General features: G+C 31.5%; 1 protein-coding gene across 1 annotated transcript in view; it reads right to left on the bottom strand.

The window, feature by feature from the left end:
- Positions 1–18,962, bottom strand: part of RIMS2 (regulating synaptic membrane exocytosis 2) — a 69,267-nt gene extending 50,305 nt beyond the window's left edge. The window contains exons 1-3 of the mRNA XM_008577286.1: positions 18,952–18,962; positions 12,115–12,294; positions 11,110–11,219 (exon numbers count right to left, since the gene is read on the bottom strand). Of these exons, the coding sequence (XP_008575508.1) occupies positions 11,110–11,219; positions 12,115–12,294; positions 18,952–18,962 (301 nt within the window). The remainder of the gene's footprint in view (positions 1–11,109; positions 11,220–12,114; positions 12,295–18,951) is intronic.
- Positions 18,963–19,824: the final 862 nt, after the last annotated feature.

The following is a 19,824-nucleotide window of genomic DNA, read 5'->3' as shown; positions in this document are numbered from 1 at the left end:
CATGTGAGCGGGAGCCGGGCGGTACATGGGATCCGAACCCTCGGACGGGAGCGCCGCCGCGCTTCCCAAGCGGCGCACTATCCAGTGCGCCACCGGGCCGGCCCAGAAACAGAAATCTTAAAACCCTTAAAGAATGTAAACATTTTTTGATAAATTCCAAAGGCTCTAGTTAAGTCCTCTTTAGTTATAAAAATGAAGGAATCATCTGCTTCTTTATCAAAGTTTATCTGTAGTAACACAAAAAACAACAGACTCATTTCCCCATGTAAGAGAAAATAAAAAGCTTGTTAATAATAAAATATTTATTGTATCTGAATGACCTGCACTTTTGGTTATCTACCAATAAATAATACGAAAGGTTTTACAAGCATTATAGAGTTGTCCCTAAAATCAAATGCTAGACAGGTGTCATTTAAAAATGTTATTTCACCTTTCACCATTTGATAAAGTTTGTGATGTTCCAAAAGATAGAAGACAGGCTACCTTTTGAAGCAAGATTGAGTGTGAAGAATTAGAAATGGCTTATTTTGAAATTGCTCAGCCTACCTGTAAATTGACAGACAGCTTTTCTGAGGAGCGGAGAAAAAAACTTAATATAAATATATAGTATGTTTAAGGTTTAAACACTTTCTTTGAGTTGAAAAACATTTTAGTTGAAGATAAATTGTTTATAGAGTTACTTATGTTGACAGAGTGAAATAAGCAAATATTTGCTGAAAAGATATTATATGCCAGTAACAGAAAAATTCCAATAGCCATAAATTTATGAATACCAGCCAATATAACAACAAAAGAGCTAGATCAAGCCTATCGATGATTCATAGAAGAGGTAACAGATAACACACGACTAAGCCAAAAGAGTCAGCTTTTAGTAACATCTCTGCCATTAATTAGGCGTATAACTTCAGGCTTCTACATTTGTTATTTTTGATGTGAGAAAACTGGTCTTGAAAATCTGTAAGGTTATTTCCAGCTCTAAAATTGTAGTTGCTATTGCTGGTTATGATCCTGGACCCATCAGTCAAATTAGATTTTTTAGAAGAGTACCTATAACAAAGATGATGAGATTGAGGCACTGAGAATTTAGAAAATTTTCCAAAAGTTCCAGATGTGGTTACCAATAAACTCTATATTGAAACCCCAGTGTCTATTTTAAAATAGAATTTAAAATCATAAAAAGAACAGAATTGAGGATTGATGCATCAATTCAGTTATCACTCAAAAAAAAAATGCTTAGAGCTACCTATACTTAGCTCTCTTTGACTTTATATCTCATGTAATTAAAATAAAACATTTATATAATTAAGAGCAAACAAGTTTGTTATCAGGAAAGTGTTCAAATTGTTTGAAAGTTGTTTTAGTTAAACAAAAATAGCAAAAGTATCCCCAAGCATGCAATACCTTAAGGAGTCTTTTCTATTAAAGAACTATTATGGTAAGTATTGAAAAATAAAATATTCTTCTTAATGTGAAATAATAAAGATTTTAAAATTGAACTTTAAATACCAAATGCTAGCCCATGATACTGTATATCTACTACCAAAATGTAAAAATTGAAAATCACATATGTATAATGCAATTCAATTGGCAAGTATTACTTTGAAAGAATACATGTCAGTCTGCTCAGATGCAAACCAGCAAGCTAGGAACCATTTAAGTAGAAATAAAGTTTGCTATAGGAGGATAAAGTTTTTTTCATGAAGATTCTTACTGAGTATCTTAAAATTTCACTAAGTAAACATTCAGTTGTGAACCTAAGATTCTTAAATGTCATATAGTTAAAGGTTTGTTTTTAAAATTTAATAAAATACATAAGCATAATTTTTAAGATTTGAAATTCCTAAACTATTGCTATATTTATTTCATCTTTAATTTGTAGATGGGAAAGCTTGATGATTGATTTAATAAATATTAGATAATTTGAAGAGTGATTATATTCATGAAGACTTAATTATAAGGTGAATTTTTGTAAGTGATATTTATATTTATGCTGCAATCCAATCCTATTTATTTCCATTCTAGTATTATTTCACATGTCTACAAAATAACAATATTCCAGCTAGTCTGCATCACACTACCATTTAAAGAACACAAATTTCCACATAAGCAAGATTACATTTGTCTAACATTATATGTTCCAATGTGCTCTCACATATGGCATCACGTTTCACCCTGTAAAACACAGGAAGAGACCTTCTTTCAGGTGGCTCTTACAGGTGAGAAAATAAAGAGCTGATTAATAGGAAATAAGATAACTAGATAGTTATCTTAGTTTACAACCAACTTCACACACATTACCTCACTTGATTCTCAAAGTAGCACACTGGGCATGAGAGAAATATGCTAAGATTTCTTTTTCTCAGATGAACTAACTTGGTCCAGGGCTTAGAGTCACACAGTTGATACACTATGAGGACAGGCCCTGAGCCAAAGTTCCAAAACCTGTGCTCTTTCTCTTGTACCATTATCACCTTCCTAAGATTAAGTTACTTTGAACAACAAAGAGTGGATGGCTTTAGGATTGTATTTAGGAAGTCAACAATGATATGGCTTTGGACAATGGCTGAAGTTTGCAGAAAGGTATGAGATGGAAGGGAATTCCTTCCTAGATCTGATTAAGTCATTTCAGATTTTCTAAGTACAAAAGAAATAAGATGAGCAAAAGGGGAAGGAAAGAAAAATAAAGAGGAAAGGCCTCCAAGAAAGAAAGGAAAGGTTAGATAAAAGAAATTAGAAAATATCCATTTACAATTACTTAACTTCCGCAACAGATTCACTTAGGCTTGTGAATTACGAATGAGGAGAGAAAATCTTAAATGAATTCCTTCCTCTTCACTTCAGCCTCTGCTTTACTTTAGGCCACCAAATATTGGACTACTGAAATACCCTAAATGGTCATATGCCCTCAGTCTCTTCTCTTTCAAGTCCATCCTGCTCACCGTCACCAAGATACTTTTCCATAATGCAGACATGATTGAATGCCCATCCTCAGAAACATACGACAAATTCTTTGCTATTTTAAAGTATCTCTGATTCTTTCTCATTAATTTTGGATACATGGCCATTTATCTAAATTGACAGGGAATGCTCTTTTTAGGAAATATTTACAACTTCCATTATAAATTCCATTCCTATCTACATATTAATCAAATTTGGTAATTAAGATGTGGATACTGAAATTTTCCTAGAAGCACTCATGAGAATATGGAGAAGCAGCAAAACAAAGCCAAGATCCTCCATCCCTGTCCATACTGCATCACCCTAAATGGTATCTAATTCCATTTCCAGAATGCCTACAGGAGGAAGCTTCCATTACAAAGACTGTCAAAATTTCTTAATTACCTTTGGTTCCCTTGTAACATTCTTTTTTGTTAGTCTGTTTTCCATTTTTTCCCTTCCTTCCCTCCTGCCTTCCTTACTTCCTCCCTCCCTTCCTCGCTTCTTTCTTTTCTTTCTTATTTATAAGGTTATTTATATTTGAAATAATATTGGCAACTACAAGTTGAGGACTACACATTAACGGAACAAAATATTTTTCCTTTCATATCATTGTGTATCTTTAGGGATTTGACTTTTTAATAGGCAGTATGGTTTAGCCTGTAATCCTGACAGTGAATTAATAACTAACAGCAAATTAGGAAGTTGTATCTGTTAACTTTTCAAAACCAAACAGAATTAACAAATAACAACACATAAACAATAAATTGAAAACAAAACTATTTGAGACCTTAGACTTTATCAGCCACATCTCCAAAAACTCTTATTTTCTGTTAAAATCCTTGAAGGATACTTTGTTTTACAGAAGAGAAAACTGAGACCCAGAGGAATTAGAAGACTTGCCACGGTCATCTGCTTAGGAGTAAAACTGAGATTAAGATCCAAGTATGTGTCGGGCCGGCCCAGTGGCACTCCGTAGAGTGCGGCGCTTGGGAGTGTGGCGGTGCTCCCGCTGAGGGTTCGGATCCCATATAGAGACCGGTCCACTCACTGGTTGAGCGCAGTGCGGGCGCGACACCGAGGGTTGCGATCCCATTGCCGGTCACGGTATGGGCACAACACCGAGGGTTGCGATCCCGTTGCCGGTCATGAAAAAAGACAAAAAAAGGAAAAAAAAAAAGATCCAAGTATGTGAAGGGGCATGGTGTATAAGCACACCAGACTGAGAGCCTAGACTAGCGATCTGCTACTACGTGGACTGAAGAAAGTTAGTTTTCTTGTAGAATTTTGCTTCTTTATCTGTAAAACGAAAGCAGTTTTATTAAAAGATTTATAAGGGCCCTCCCAAATCTAAAAGTCTTTGATCCTAAATCTAGAAGCTAAGTCAAAGAACTCTGATAGATATTTTGGTAAACTATAGGCAGATGAGCTTAGGGCCAGATGGCTCTGCACAGCAAAGTAGCAGACCTGGATTTAGAAGACAATGAATGAACACAAAGTTTGCCACTTATCCTTCATGTATTCAGTTCCCTGACCTCTCCCCTCAGCTGAAGATATTTTTATTTTCTTCCCTTTAGAGCCAGACTCCCACTTTCTCAGTTTCTTACTGCTTCATCTTCCCAACTTCTAAACATCAGAATGATTCAGTTCATATTCCTTGGACCTCTTTTAGCTGTCTACACTTACCCTCTTGGTGATCTCAACCAATCTCATGGTGGTAAATAACTCTCTTTATAAGGATGTATCCCACACTTACAGCTACAGTCCAAACCTCTAACCTGAAATCCAGCAAATTTAAAACTGTCTATTTGACATCCTAACTTGGCAGCATCTCTAACTTATCATATTCAAAAATGAGTACCTGATATTCCCCTAAATCCACTCTTGAGTTTTGCTCTATATGGTTAGTGGAAATTCCATATTTTCCAGTGTCTCATCCAAAAACCTTGACGTCATTATTGAATCTCTCTCTTTTACCCTGTCAGGAAATTCTATTGGTTCATTAAAATTTTTACTGTTTTGTGAAGCATACTCATATTTATATATGATTTAATTTTATTTATTTTGTTACATTATTTTCACCTGTTTAATCATAGCCTAGCATATGTGTTAATGAATAATTTACACTCCACAGTAAGAAAAATTACAAATTTATTTTAGTGCTAATTAGATCTTACAAGTAACATTGTAAACACTATAAAAGATGAAAACAGGGAAGAATGTATTCAAGACTAAAGGCCATTTCAACTGGATTACTAAAGCACAAAACTATTCATTTCTCAATTTGGTCCAATTACATAATATAATGAAAAATTAATATTTTTTGATATAACCATTTTAAAATGCTGACATTCTAAATCACTATGCATAGCCATATCTGATTATCAATTACTCCAAAACATATACAGTCCTACTATTTTGTTAGAATTTAGTTGTAGTAGATTACAGAATTAAGCTACCAATAATTATAGAAAAACTAAATCTAAGTATTAAAGTCAATCACCTTTTTACTTGCCTAGGCAATGTATTAATTCATGTGCATACAACTGTGAAAACTCCATAAATATTCTTAAAATGTTCATTTAATATTACTGTTGAACTCTTAAGTTTATTTCATTTTCTACTTTAAAATATTTTTTAAATAATTCAATTTTAAAGCGACTCTGGATTAAAAAATAACTATGTTGTGTTTTTCTAAAAACATGGTAACATTATAACCACTATTTTCCTCAGAATCTTGCCCCTTTACATGATCAACAAAGCAAACATTCTGATTTTAATGCCATACATTTCAGTAAAATAGGATTATACCAGGATCAATAAGGTAAGTATGTTAAAGATGAATTTCATATTCATAAATAAATACAAGCAGAACAGACATTTTAAATATTGGATGACTTAAATTGGGACTAAAACTTGTACTTAGGGTTATTTAAGAAACATATTCACTTACATTATAAATGTCATTATGGAGTGTCTAATATATAAAAAGGCACTACAAACTTCATTTCAGACTTGCCTTTTTTCCCATCATTAGGTGGGCTTGGTGTTTCTCCCTCAGTGTCTTTATAATATTGAAAACAAATAATAGTGATTAATAAATTAAGGTCATTAACAATCCAAATAAAAACCAAGCACACCAAAAATGAAATCACACACTAGAGAAGTAAATCCATGCACTAAATATGATACCCCACATTAAGGAACACAGAGTGAAGTATGAGTATGTACTTCCTATCCTGTAGGAAAACTAATAAAAACAAACATAAAGAATAAAGAGTGATTTTTATATCATGGTTATGCTTTTATGCTAATTTAAGAATTGATGCAATTTACTAATTAAGTTAGTTTCGAGAATAAAACACAAGCAACAAACCAGTTCAACAAATAGGCTTCATTTTCTGATGAAGTTCAAACAAACCAAAGTGGCATTAATTATTGCTGAAGTCCCCAGACCAATGCTATCCTATAAAATGACTTTATTGTGGAAGCTAATTTATGAATAGTGTAAAAAGGTCAAGTATTTGTATGGACTAATAAGGGATATAGAGGAAGGGGTGAATAAAAGAACATTAACTACACAGCCAAATGAAAATGCAATTCATCCTCACAGTATTCCATAAAAATGGTATTCCTATAGCATTTCAAAAAAACGGAAGATGTGTGATATTCTAGTATTTAGAATATCAGATACTCAAAACAGAAATAGTTATATATTTCTATGAATATGCAATTAAACTTGCCTTTGTTTCCATTATCAGATGTATTGTGATGGGTTTTCTCATCTTTATGACATTAGAAAGTTACTGATAATTAGCAACTTCAGCCTAAGATGTTTTCATTTTTAAAAACTACAAACTCCATTAAGAGAACACACCCATGAAAATACATCTTATGCACAATATACATAATGTCATTTCTTCACACAATGGTAAGGAGAAAAAAGGCACATAAAAGTACATTCTACCATTCATGAATAAAAAGTGATGATCAGTTAAACACTTGATGAAATTAAAGATTCTCTGCATTGTTCAAAGAAAGTTAAAATATAAAAAACCTGACAGCTCAGATAAGGTAAGTATTCAATTCTGAGTTTCAAATAAAAACAGTAAAAATTCTATAAAATTCTAAAAATATATAAATATATTTATTGGTTATATAATATTTTAATTTTAAAATCCTTTCAGGAGTATTAAGAAAAAGAAAGTGGCAAACATTATGATCTGTAAACATAAGTGACTTTAAAACACCAGAAATGAAGGGTCTGCATACCATTTTAGAAGGAGGACCTGATGGGGAGAAATTGACCTTTACTCAGTGTAACACAAGGTAAAATATAGTTTTCTAGTATGTACTCAATAAACATTTTTTAATAAATAATAAAATTAATTGAATATAAAGCTGGGATAAAGGATAGGTATATGTCTTAGTCAAGGGCAATGTCTATAATTCTAGTCTGATTTAAACATTAAGGAACATATTCAAACCAGTTGTATAAATTAAATATTTTGACAAGTTGCCTAGATAGCTTATGTAATAGCCCTTCATTAATAAAGTTAGGCAATTTATTTTAAAGTCAGCACTGAAAAGCAATCTGTTCCTTATTGTGCATTTATAAATTTGGAGCTAAAAGTCTTATGTGAAACTGAAACATCATACTTATAAAATATTCGCTTTTTTCAGACACACAGTCAGACAGACCTGCCTTGATCTTTTCACCCTGCTTTTCTCCCCCCTGCTGTTCCACATGCCCAGTTTCTTCATTAACTTCTGCACTTGCATGAGTAAAAATAAAGAAAAAGACTAGATAGGTATTCTTGTCACTCTTAATGAAACAAACCCCCCAAAAATCCAAATTATTTATAATGATACAATGGGTGATCATAAGGAGACCAGCAGATTACTTTTAATGAGTTTCTGACACGTTATGGAAAAGCAGATAAGGTTACTGTTAATGAATTATCATGTTGTCTATTTTTATGATGACTTTGACTTGTATATTATAAATTGTGGCCACTAAAATATTTGCAATCTGTGGACAACCGGGTAAAATAGGCAAAACACTTTGTCTAGAAACTTGGTATATTATTTTAAAAAGTCGTATAGCTTTTCTTCTAGAGAAACTAAAAATAACGTATGAACTATCTTTTATTTTTACAAACTGGCAGTACCTCAAAGTTAGGGGAAAATAAAATAATGATAAAGATTTACAGATGTTTAGTAAAGTATCCTTTCTATATCGCTCCATTTTATTTCTCTGATTCTCAGCAAAGAGAAGATGACTAAATACAGTACCACAGTCAGGACCAAAATATAAAAGACTTTAAATTAATTTAATTAACAAGTTAAATATAAAATAATTAACCGAAATTATAAAGACTTTAATAAAAACTTGCTTACTTTTTAGCTGTTGAAGAGGATTAAAAAATAAATATTTCAAAACTTTGATTCTAAAATAATGTCATTAAATTACAACTCTGGCAATTAATTTTACGAGATAATCAAACATAATTTGATTTAGAACATCAATTGATGCCTATTTTGGGTTACTGCACCTTTAACTTCAGTTAGAAGTTGAAGACTTCTAAAGGAGATAAGTAATATATCTCCTTTACATATCTCCTTTAACATTAAAGAAAATTACGCAATATGTACCTGCTGAAGTCTTCATATCAACATTTATGAAAACTGTTTAAAAACATCATCTGTCCTTTAAGTAAATCAAAACAAACAAAAAGCCTTTTATTTCATACTGAAAAGGATAAGAAGGTTTTGGTTGCCCTTTCTTTTATTGAGATAAAAAATGGAAAAATCACAACTGGGCATATTAAAGGTAAATTGTGGTTTTATTGGACTCTATAGGGGAAAAAAACAAATGATAAATAGAATGTTTATTGACAAGCCCCTTAGAAACTTCATCAACACTGACTTTCAGTATCAGCAATATGGTTGGTTTTCTGATATATTTATTATTACTAAGAATGGAGTTACTCATATCTCAATATGCTATTGCTATAGAAGATATTAAAAATGAATTTTTTTAAAAATGTGACACAAACTATGTTTCTGACTTCATATGCCAATAAATGATGCTCAAATTCTATCCTTAGAAATCTTGGGGAGACAAAGCATTCCATAAATACCACTGCACTTTCCATATGAAAAATAATTTAAAACTATGTACCCCTAATCTTAGGCAAATAATTGAGATCTATAGAAATGCTGTTGAAATCTTTTTTTCAGGCAGCATAGTAAACCATTAGTCACAACAGCACTGGATTGTTCAAAATTATGGTACACAGTAAATAAAAATAACTACAATACAAGTTGATACTCTTTCAGTTACAACTAACAAGAACTTATATCAACAAGTTATATAAGGCAATAAAGCACTGCTGCTCAAATGCAATGTATTTAAAAATTTGTTACCAATAGGTTATAGAAATAGTTTTAGTATAAACACATAGAATAACAAGATTATTTTAGTGGTACTTTATATACTATATGAGGTAGCTTTTCAGTTTTTAAATAAATATTTCATGCATTCATTCAACAAATATTTACTGAGGGCCTACAATGTGCCAGGCATTATTCTATGTGCTGGAGATTCATCAGTAAATAAAACAGTCAACAACTTTTTAAAGTTACAAAGTCAATTTCAGAATTCTATAACTAGCAGATGATTTTTAATTTTCCTAGTAAATGTATGACACTCCATATATCACAACTCAATATTTTCTTTTGAGTCATAGTGTAGAGTGTAGTATTTGATAATAAAATTACATTGTATTAAGCTTTGGTATATTGTAAGCAGTCTTGTTACAACATGAAAAATAATGTAGGAAATACAAACCACAATCACTACCTAATTCAACAACTATCTCTTCTAAAAAGCCAAATTTAATAGTTAAAAGATCATCATAAATACAAAATAAAATATAAGACGATAAATATAACTAGACTATGTGTACATCCTCAATGGCATAAACACAGACTGCAATTGATATCTTTGGTTAAAGTCTTTTTTACTCAAAATCTAGAATTTTGCCTAAAAAAAACCCAGATATTTTAAAAAGAGCAAATTTTATCTGATCATTTAAAAGAAGTTAAACTCTTTGAATTCTCACTTGATGAATCAAAGAAATTTAACTCCTTGGTAAAATTTCCAAGTAAATTAAAAGTTGAATACTTAATCAGAAGCCATAAAACAAAATAATTTTACTGTATATAAAAGTCTATACAATGAAGAACATCAATTGCAGTTGGGTTTATTTTTGCTTACATAGCCCCTCAAAAAGGCTGTCAGCACAAAACAAACCCTCCTTTATGTACAGACCTTCATAAGGTTCTATCTCCTTGACTCCATTGTCTAGGGAAAACAAAATAAAAACAAAACAAAAAAGGGGAACCAAAGCACAGGGGTTAAAAACAACAGAAATTTCCAAAGACACAGAATGTATCATCTATTAAAGAAAAGTTAAATGGTGATTTAAATATATATGTATATATTTGCAAAGCACATCCAGTTACCAAATAAAGGGATCATTTTAAAAAATGATATTAAAAATTATTATATTCTGTTATCCATGCTTTTAGAGGTTTTTTAATTCAAGAATTATAGATGTTTGAGAAGTATGCTCATGTGTGTATCAGCAAATTGTGCTTCTTATGCAAAAATCTGAAATTATTATTAAAAACATCAGTACAACATGCATCATTTTTGGTGTATTCATGATTACCTTTTTCTCGTACTCCAGTTTTGAGAAGGATCACCATTGTTGTGCATCAGCTAACCAGTCCTTTGCAGTGTGTGAAAATTGATTTGGCTAGTTACTAATAAACTTTATGTAACTATCAACAATTACATAAACTTAGTTGTAGCAAAGAAATATCATCCAACTTCTTATTTAAGAGTTTTAAGTTTACTTTTTAAAATGCATTTATTCAAATTTGAAAACATGCAAGAGCAATAAAGACAGCTTATTTTGCCTCCAAATATCACAAATTTTAAATAGAAAATATATAATATTTATAAATATAACTACTATCAAATGCAGCCAAGGCACCCAATTAACAAAAGAAGAAAATTAACACAATGATAGTAAGAAATTCTTGATTCACCTTAGTTTCCACGTGTATTTCCTATATTACATAATTAGAAATAATACTTACTTCTCTCCAATGTTCCCTTTGGCGGAAGCTGTGGAAGCTGTCGGCCCCTTCGTCCTGCCACTGGAGTACTTGATGGACTTGTCTGGACAGACCCAGTACGAGCATGAGACCTATAAAATATACCATTAATATTCATTTTAAGTACAATGAGTTAAATACTTTTAACACATTTGGTTCATATATAGCTGTATAAGTGTAATTTTAAAAGATGTTTAGCTGCTGATTAAAAGGTTAGGACAGTAGTACAAAATATGTACATTTGAATGACTACTTAAATAGCAAAAGATATTTATATTTTCATGTAATATGCATACATACAGACATACATGCACACAAAGCCCTATAGTAAAATCCGTGGAATTACTAATGTAAATTAGTATTTTATCCAAATGAAAGCAAGAGTAGAATTCTGCAGCTCAAAAAATAAGAAGTAATGCTTTACAATTCTTTCTACCAGATTTCAAACTCTTACCTCTAACCTTCCCCCCTCAATCCAAACAGATTTTTACTCAGGCGTACATTCAATATCCTTTTGTTAGAAAATCTTTCATGAAACTACAAATAAAACCCTAAACAATTCAAAATTCAACTAAAGAAAATATTGGTTAATACATGATACTGGTATGATAGAAAAAAACTAAAAATCCAGTTTTATTTATTGTGATTATAAATGATTATTTGAAAAGTGATGTCTAATGGACACAAATAATTTCTCATTGTGTAGGAGAAGAACATGGTGGTTATGAGTGGATTTACCCAGGATTCCTGATTAATGAGAAATCACAAAACAAATGTGGTCAGGACAGTTAATAAACAAATTACAATGGTAGCCACACACTATTATATCCACTGAATATAAATAGTGTGTTTACATTGAAAAGGTTAGTATTGATTGTTATTAGTGATCAGCCAAAGATGACAGAAGAGACCATTTAGCTGCTGGGAAAATAAAATGGTGTGCTGGTGGGGCAAAGGGGAAGTTAGTCTGATTGATTTATCTTTCACCTCGATAAAGCAGGTGAAGGAGGGGCAGATCTTCCAGTCATTAATGAAGGCATCGACCTCATGAGGTTTGTATCAGGACGTTCAGTGGATCTGGAGCGGGTGGTGGTCCGCTCAAGGAGAGGCCGTTGTTCTGTTGATCTGGATCTGTGATATGGCTGTCTATCTGCTGCTTCACAATCCCTGAAACGTTAGCCAAAAAGCAGCTCAGTTGATCTTTAGTGCCCTTCTGCTATTTGGTTATGATGCAAACTGATTTTGAAAAAGTAATTGTTTAAAATTATGAATATGTAAAAATTTTTATTTCCCCCCACATATTCTGAGAAAATTCTCACTAAACTTCTTAAGAAGTTCTAAGGAACTAAAATCTGCTTTTAATAGCAATTCCCAGTGAAGATAATAGGAGTTGCTTATTTACAATCTACAAACAAAACTGCCTGCTTTCTGAAATGAATTCCCTAAATGGAACATGTGAAATATGTGAAGTACTGTATTCTATTTTAAAAGAATTCAATGACATTCCTAACATTTTCAAAAGAGTGAAGAAAACCATATAAGCATTAATTTTCAAGCCCCTGAGACTGTTTACTAGCATACCAATTAAGATATAAAAAGGTTTTCAACTCATAGTATACCTGAACATTCAAACAGTACAATCAAAACGAGGTTATAAGAAAACAGAGCAACACTGAAGTCTGTAGCTATATTTAGATACGGTTCACAAGAAAAATCACTCTGTAGAAAACCAGTTAACCAGCCATCTATCTCAGTGCACTTTTGCTATGCCAGCCAATACAATTCAAAATGGGTATTAATTGACTGAAACGATTTCAAAATGGGTATTAATTGACTGAAACGATAATTCTGAAACAATGTGATCTTTTCAACCACAAATAAATCTAATACCAAAGCTTAATCTTATTGAAGGAAGTACACTTAAATTTAAGTAACCTATTATTATTGATTTTTGTGTCCCTGGAATCTAGCATAATGCTTTTATAACTAACATGATTAGCAATTGTTTTCTAACACCAGCTCCACAATTTGTGAGACAACCCTAAAAAACATTAGCTTTGGCTCTAGAACTCAAAAGTTCATATACATATGCCAAAGTATACTTCAAATCAAATGATTACCTTCCCATCCAGCTGTAACCACAAAAACAGAAATGCTTATATATTATATGTAGATAGTAAAGCAAGTATTAATCTCCCTAAAGACTAATGTATCAAGGACTAGCACTTGACCTACAAATTCTCTCAACCTTATTTTTGATAATGAAAAAATGTAGGCAGCAAAAGAAAAAGAAGAGAAAAAGGATACATTTCTCAAATGTCATGAATTACATAACATACAATTTTGGAGCAGTAGACAGATTAAATGAATTCAGAAAGTGAATACTGGGTTTATCCTACATTGTATCTTGTGATTATTTTACATTTTAAAATCATAGGTTAACATATGTCAAATCATTTAAAAATATTTTTAAGTATATTACCATAATATGATTGATTTCCTAAGATAAGTTTAGTATTTTATAAAAGTGTATCACGAACTTGTCAAAATAACTGAGATTAAATGTAAATATACATATAATATTCAATTACTAATCAAAGAGAAAAATAAAAGGCAACCATGTAAGTATAAAAATCAAATTCTAAAAATAAATAAAAATAATTCTAATTTTGTTTGTGAAAAATTATTTTAGAGAGAATACTTTTCCTTAGCTAAATCCCTTATAAAAAATCTCTTCTGTAAAAAAGTTTTTTGAAAATATAGCCAATCTTCAACTTTTATTTATATTTTTCTTTCTATAAACAATATGAAGTATACAACTACGACAGTATGAGATGAAAATAGATTAATAAATGAAACATGAAAAGAACCCCAATAGATGGCAGAAAGTTTCTAAAATGTCCCACTGGAATGAAGGGGAATGGAAAGCTACAATACTTAAAAAAATGGTCAACTTAGGCTCCTGCTCCCACGATTGTGTAAGAATAGGTCTGACTAGGTAAGACCTAAGGTTATAGCTAAGAAAATTTAAAGCAGCAATGCCTACATGACCCAATCCTAGTAAGTTCTATAAGGGATCAAGATATAAAACTTCACAACTTCCACCTAAATTCTGAGTGTTTTAATTTTAAGATAAGAATTTATAGATAATTAACTTTGAATAGTAGCAACTAAGAAGTTGGAAATAATAAACATTTGCAAGGCTTAAAATGTTTTAGTGACTACCTGGGGTTCTTAACTTGGAGTCTGTGTTTCAATACAAGTAATTTGTAATTCTACTTATTTACCTTATTTTACTTTATGCATTACTCTAAAAAGGGTGGCCTTCAGTTTTATCAGACTGCCAAAGAGTAAGCCACATGAAAGGTTATGAACGCATCGCTTGTAAATTTAAATCTTTCTTCGGTAAATAATTTTATTGTCTTTTAAAAAGTGATTTAGGAGGCTGGCTGGTTAGCTCACTCAGTAGAGCATGGTTTGAATCCCCAAACTGGCCAGTTGCCAAAAAAGGAAAAAAAAAGAGATTTAATATCCATCATAGCTCCTTTTTTTTTTGAATAGTTTATATTTTCTAATCTTTGTCTAAAATAGCTCAGATTTGTTTATTTGTCATCTACCTGGATTGACATAGATCACAGCTCTGCATTATATAAAGGCCTCTATTCCAAACTGCCAGCCTTTGCAGATGATACATTTTAACAGCCTCTCCACTAATTTATATTGACCCCAGTACTATAACAATAACCACTATTGTAGCAACCCAGCCTTAAAAGCATATAATAGCACATGCAGATTTTGAGAGGAGGATAAATTGATAACAGGTCACAATAATGAACAAAATTAATTAGAAGGCCTTTGAATTTAAATGTTAGTATTAACTCATAAGAAAGAGTACTACATTTTAGTACTTCTTTTCAGTCATTTCTGAGGTTAAAATAGTTTTATAATCATCTAGCAAAGTTGTCATTTTTGAATCATTTTCCCTATCAGTACAGCTGCTCTTAAAAGGTTTTTGAAATTTCCAGGTATCTGATATAGCTTCCAACTTATTTCATCATTGTTGCTACTTAGAGTCCTTATTTTCAATGAATGTACAAGGGATTTATGCAAGGTAGTAGGGAAGAATAGATCAGTGTGTATTGTTTTCTATAACCTATTTTATCCATCAATCCATCTATCACAATAACATAACTCCAAATCAATGAAAACTCAGTATAGAGTATCTCTACAGGAATGACAGAATAACAAGAAAACTTAAAAAAAAAAATTAAAAACAAGAACGAGCACAATTAAGTGCTTCAAAGCCATATCTAGAATCAATGAACATTGTCCTAGAAAGTTACTCAGAACCTAGTCTATACTGAAACAGAAACAGATATACTTATTTCAGGTTTATACTGTAAAGATGTCACATGTAAATTTAATAGGCTTTTAAAAAAATAAAGTGTAAAAAGTAAAGCTACTTAGGAATTAGTTATTCTTTTCTTTTATAAAGTTAAAACTTTAAATTAAAAAATTTTTGGATGTATCTCTGAAAGACAAAAAGTAAGGTCACAGGATTGAGGCAAGAAATGCCTTCCCTCTATCCACATTGTGTATGGAATGCAGAAACCTGATTAATAACAGTAGCACTATACTTTCATTAATATCTTGAATGTCTAGAGATTTTCTGAGCATTAACTACATTTTGCATTATGAAATAATAAATACATTATAAAATACACTCAGAAACATTAAAAACTAGATATTTTGTGGTAATTAATATAACATATATACACATATTTGTATAGTGCAAAAAATAATTTATAGTAGTTATATGACAGCTTTAACATTATAATTTTCAAATTCATCATAATGTTTAAGATACAAGTTTAACTTTTTTAAAACTCTAGTTTATATTATTTTAGCATTGCTTCCAACATTAAGAGAATTGAAAGACATAAAATATTCACCATGGAAATCATGGTGAATAAGTAAATAAGTACTGTGCATGAATAGAAATATTTTGTTATTTTGGAGGGAGATAGATTAATTTATCCTTGAGCATGACAGCACTTCTGTACAGAATATTTCTGTTGAGTTAAATATAAGACTCTGTGTTAGCTAAAAGTAAATAGATTATTAGAAAATACCACATTATAGAGAGCTAAGTTAATAACAATCTAAAACATGAAAATGGTAATACTATATGTACTGATGAGAGAAAGCAAGTCACTGCTAATGTAGAAAAGCATATTTTTATTACCCACGAGCCTATTTTGTCATCAAAAAGAGAAGTAATGTGTTCTTACATCTACAGAGGTTTTTTTTTTAAATACTCATTATTGAAAATTGGAAGATTAAATATTCCAATTTTCTCAAGAAAATCAGAGAAAAATACAATACTAAACAATAAAGGTACATTGAATTATTAAATATGCACGAGAAAAGACATGTAATTTGTAAATGTCATAAGGATATTTTGAGTATTGTATTAAATATTTATAATTTTCATTGTTATTTAATTTTTATTTCAAAAATAACAGAAATAGGCAGAATTATTTACCCAGCACAATTAACATGCAGCAAATTAATACATCTTTAAAAAATAAATTTTATAAATCCTGAGAGATAATATGATTGCCACCAGCTATCTATGAAATTCTTAATTAATAAAATAGATGGTTTTCATTTTCAATGGATGATAGAGTTTAATAATGATTTGTTTACTATAAGAAATTCAAATAATTCCACCAAGGTATTGGCCCTACATTATTCTTCCCCAGATACTCAAAGATTCCATAAAATAATAAACATTTTAAAGATGTATCTCTAAAGGATAAAATTATGAATTGTTACTATATCAAGTATGTGAAATGAGGTACTGTCCTCACACTAGAATATCTAAATGCTATATTCATCGGTTTCACCGATCAACTCTGAACAATTCACCAGCCTTCCTTTTATTTTGCTATCTTTACATGGGTAGAATAATGGGTATAAAGCAAATTCCTCATATGTACTGCTGCCTGCTGCCCTTAGGTGCCATTTCATAATGCCAGTGTAGATCATATACTCAGAGGAAGTAATCAGAAGATTGATTAATCTTCTCAAACACACAAGCACAACAGAACAAAAGGTGTGCTCATTTTCAGGCATAAATACTATTTCTTTCAGTCACTGTTGATGACATGATGTCCAAAATTCAATAAAAAATTATTGGAAACATCAAAAAGCAAGAAAAATAAGGCCCACTCTCAAGAGACAAAAGAATCAACAGAGGCAGATTCTAAGATGACACGTTAGAAATATCACATAGGGAACTTAAGTATGTTTGATATGTTAAAGATTTTAGTAGAAAAGATGAAAAACATGTATGAGCAGATGAGATTTCAGCAGATATATGGATGATGAAAGGTAAGAGTCAAATGGAAATGCTAGAAATAACAGAAAGAAGATACGGTAAAATGTCAGTTAAAAAACTAGCTGGGAGTCAATTTATAAATATCTTAAAGGCCTAGTTAAGAGGTTTAAATGGGACTTAATTTTCAATAAGAGTAATTAAAAGCTTCTGAACAAAATTAAGATTAATTCAACAGTAGTGCATGGAATGAATTAGACTAGAAAAAGGCTCTGATTTGTAGTAATGGGGGTGAAAACAGAAAAGAAGGTATGGGTGACAAACCTAAATCACAATACATAAAATATACAATATACAGTGTACAGAATATACATAATATACAGAAATATACAAACAGAATGTTAGGAATAGAAGGAAATCATATAATCCAACCTCAGAATCATATAATCCAGTATCAGAAATCATATAATCCAATCTCTCATTTTAGAAATGAGCAAACGAAGACTTACAGAAACTAGGACAAAGTCACATAATTTGATATTTTCTGACTGAAACTTAAACTGAGATTTCTTGATTCTCAAGCCTGTCAACTTCACTGAACTGTGAATTCTTTGATAGGAGAAATTCAATCACTATCCCTTAGTCATTGGTAATTTTGGAAATTCTGGCTGTCAATCATGTTCTTTACCCTAATTCCTATAGTAACGCTAGGAGATTTCAACACATATGCAGAAAATTGTTCAACAATCATGAACTTCAATCCGTAAATTTTCATAACTTCGATGATCCTCATTTTGTCCTGCATCAGCCCATCCCTTCTGTGGAAATACTGTGGATTTCAGAATCCAAAGAAACTACTCAAACTCAGCAATATTAAACTTCACTATCTTAAACTTTGTTTACAATGATTAATTCTGTTAGATGTCTCATAATCTCACTCCTACTTATCTTCATTTGATACTTTCTGGTCCATGGTCCCACCAATTTCTGCCAGTATATACTCCTAATACCTCTTTGCATTTCTTCCTTCCTTACCCACCCTGGACTCTTTGATTGATCATCTAAACTACTCCCATATATAACACTCAGCTTTCCTTCTAATCCAACTCTTCCTATTCAACCATTCATTAGAACCCTAACTCTGGTTTAATGCCATAGTTGGATATCTTCCCACTAACAACCTTTTACTTAGCTCCACCTCACTCATCTATTTCCTTCCTGTCCCAACAGTAAATAAGAGTTTTTTCTTGCACAAACCCCATCTGTTCATGTAGCTCAAACCCCTCCTACCTCTTCTAAGACCTTCTTCCAGTTATCTTTTTTTTCCTTGTATTTTCAACTTATGTATTCCTAGAGTATCCTTCACTCTAGCCTAGAAATTCATGGACAAATTTCCTGTTTTTTAAAAAAGAAATGTCCTTTGATATCACATACTCTAATCCAATATTTCTCCTCCACACTTTTTTGATAAATTCATTTCTTACCTTCTAGTCATGTTTACTGCAATCTGCTCCCCTTCCTCCGCCACCCCCTGCCATCCTTCTAAATATTATCCTAGCTAAAGTCACCAAGAACTGCTTACTTGACAAACCCAACAGGCATTCTACATTTATTATTTTTACTGCTGACATTATGTCTTCCTTCTTAAAACTTTCTGTTCCATTAGCTCTATTCTGACTTTTCTCAATCTTTCCTTATTATGTCCATGAGAAGCACCCACTTCCTCCGTCTGCCACTTAATGTTTCCCAGGGCAGAAGAAAACTCCTTGGCCTTCATTTCATGGCTTGTTTCTCAGGTTGATTTCACTTACATTTTTGACACTAGTTACCATTAGTAGTAAATTTACTCCTAAATTGCTCTATGTAGCCTAGACCTCTTTAATGTAAAATTATTTACCTTTTCCAGAGGTTTCTCCTTAGCCCTCTCAGTAATTCAAGAATCAAACAACTTCCAGACCCTTCTTTAGGTACCACATGCACCCAGTTACCCAAGCTATAAGACTGGGAATATTTCTTGACTCTTCGCTCTCCCTCAACATCCAAATTCTATTACCTACCAAGTATTACTAATTTTAATTTATTAAATCTCTCATCTCACTATCCCTCCATCCACTACCTTAATACATGTTTTTCTCTTCCACATCTTTTTGTCTTCAAATCAACCATCCACATAGTCTCTAGTTACCCTACATTGAATAAACTTATAATAGCCATTCCATATTTAAAACCCTTCAAGGTACCTCTAGCACCTACAGTCTTAGATTTAAATTCCATAACAAAGCATACAATCTTCTTCGTAATCAAGACCCTCCCTATCAATCTAGATTTACTTCTTGCTATTTCCTGCCTTGTGGATA

This window comes from Galeopterus variegatus, unplaced genomic scaffold (genome assembly GCF_000696425.1).
Source record: "Galeopterus variegatus unplaced genomic scaffold, G_variegatus-3.0.2 Scaffold1478, whole genome shotgun sequence".
Taxonomy (NCBI): domain Eukaryota; kingdom Metazoa; phylum Chordata; class Mammalia; order Dermoptera; family Cynocephalidae; genus Galeopterus; species Galeopterus variegatus.
This window is presented reverse-complemented; position numbering and strand designations above follow the sequence as displayed.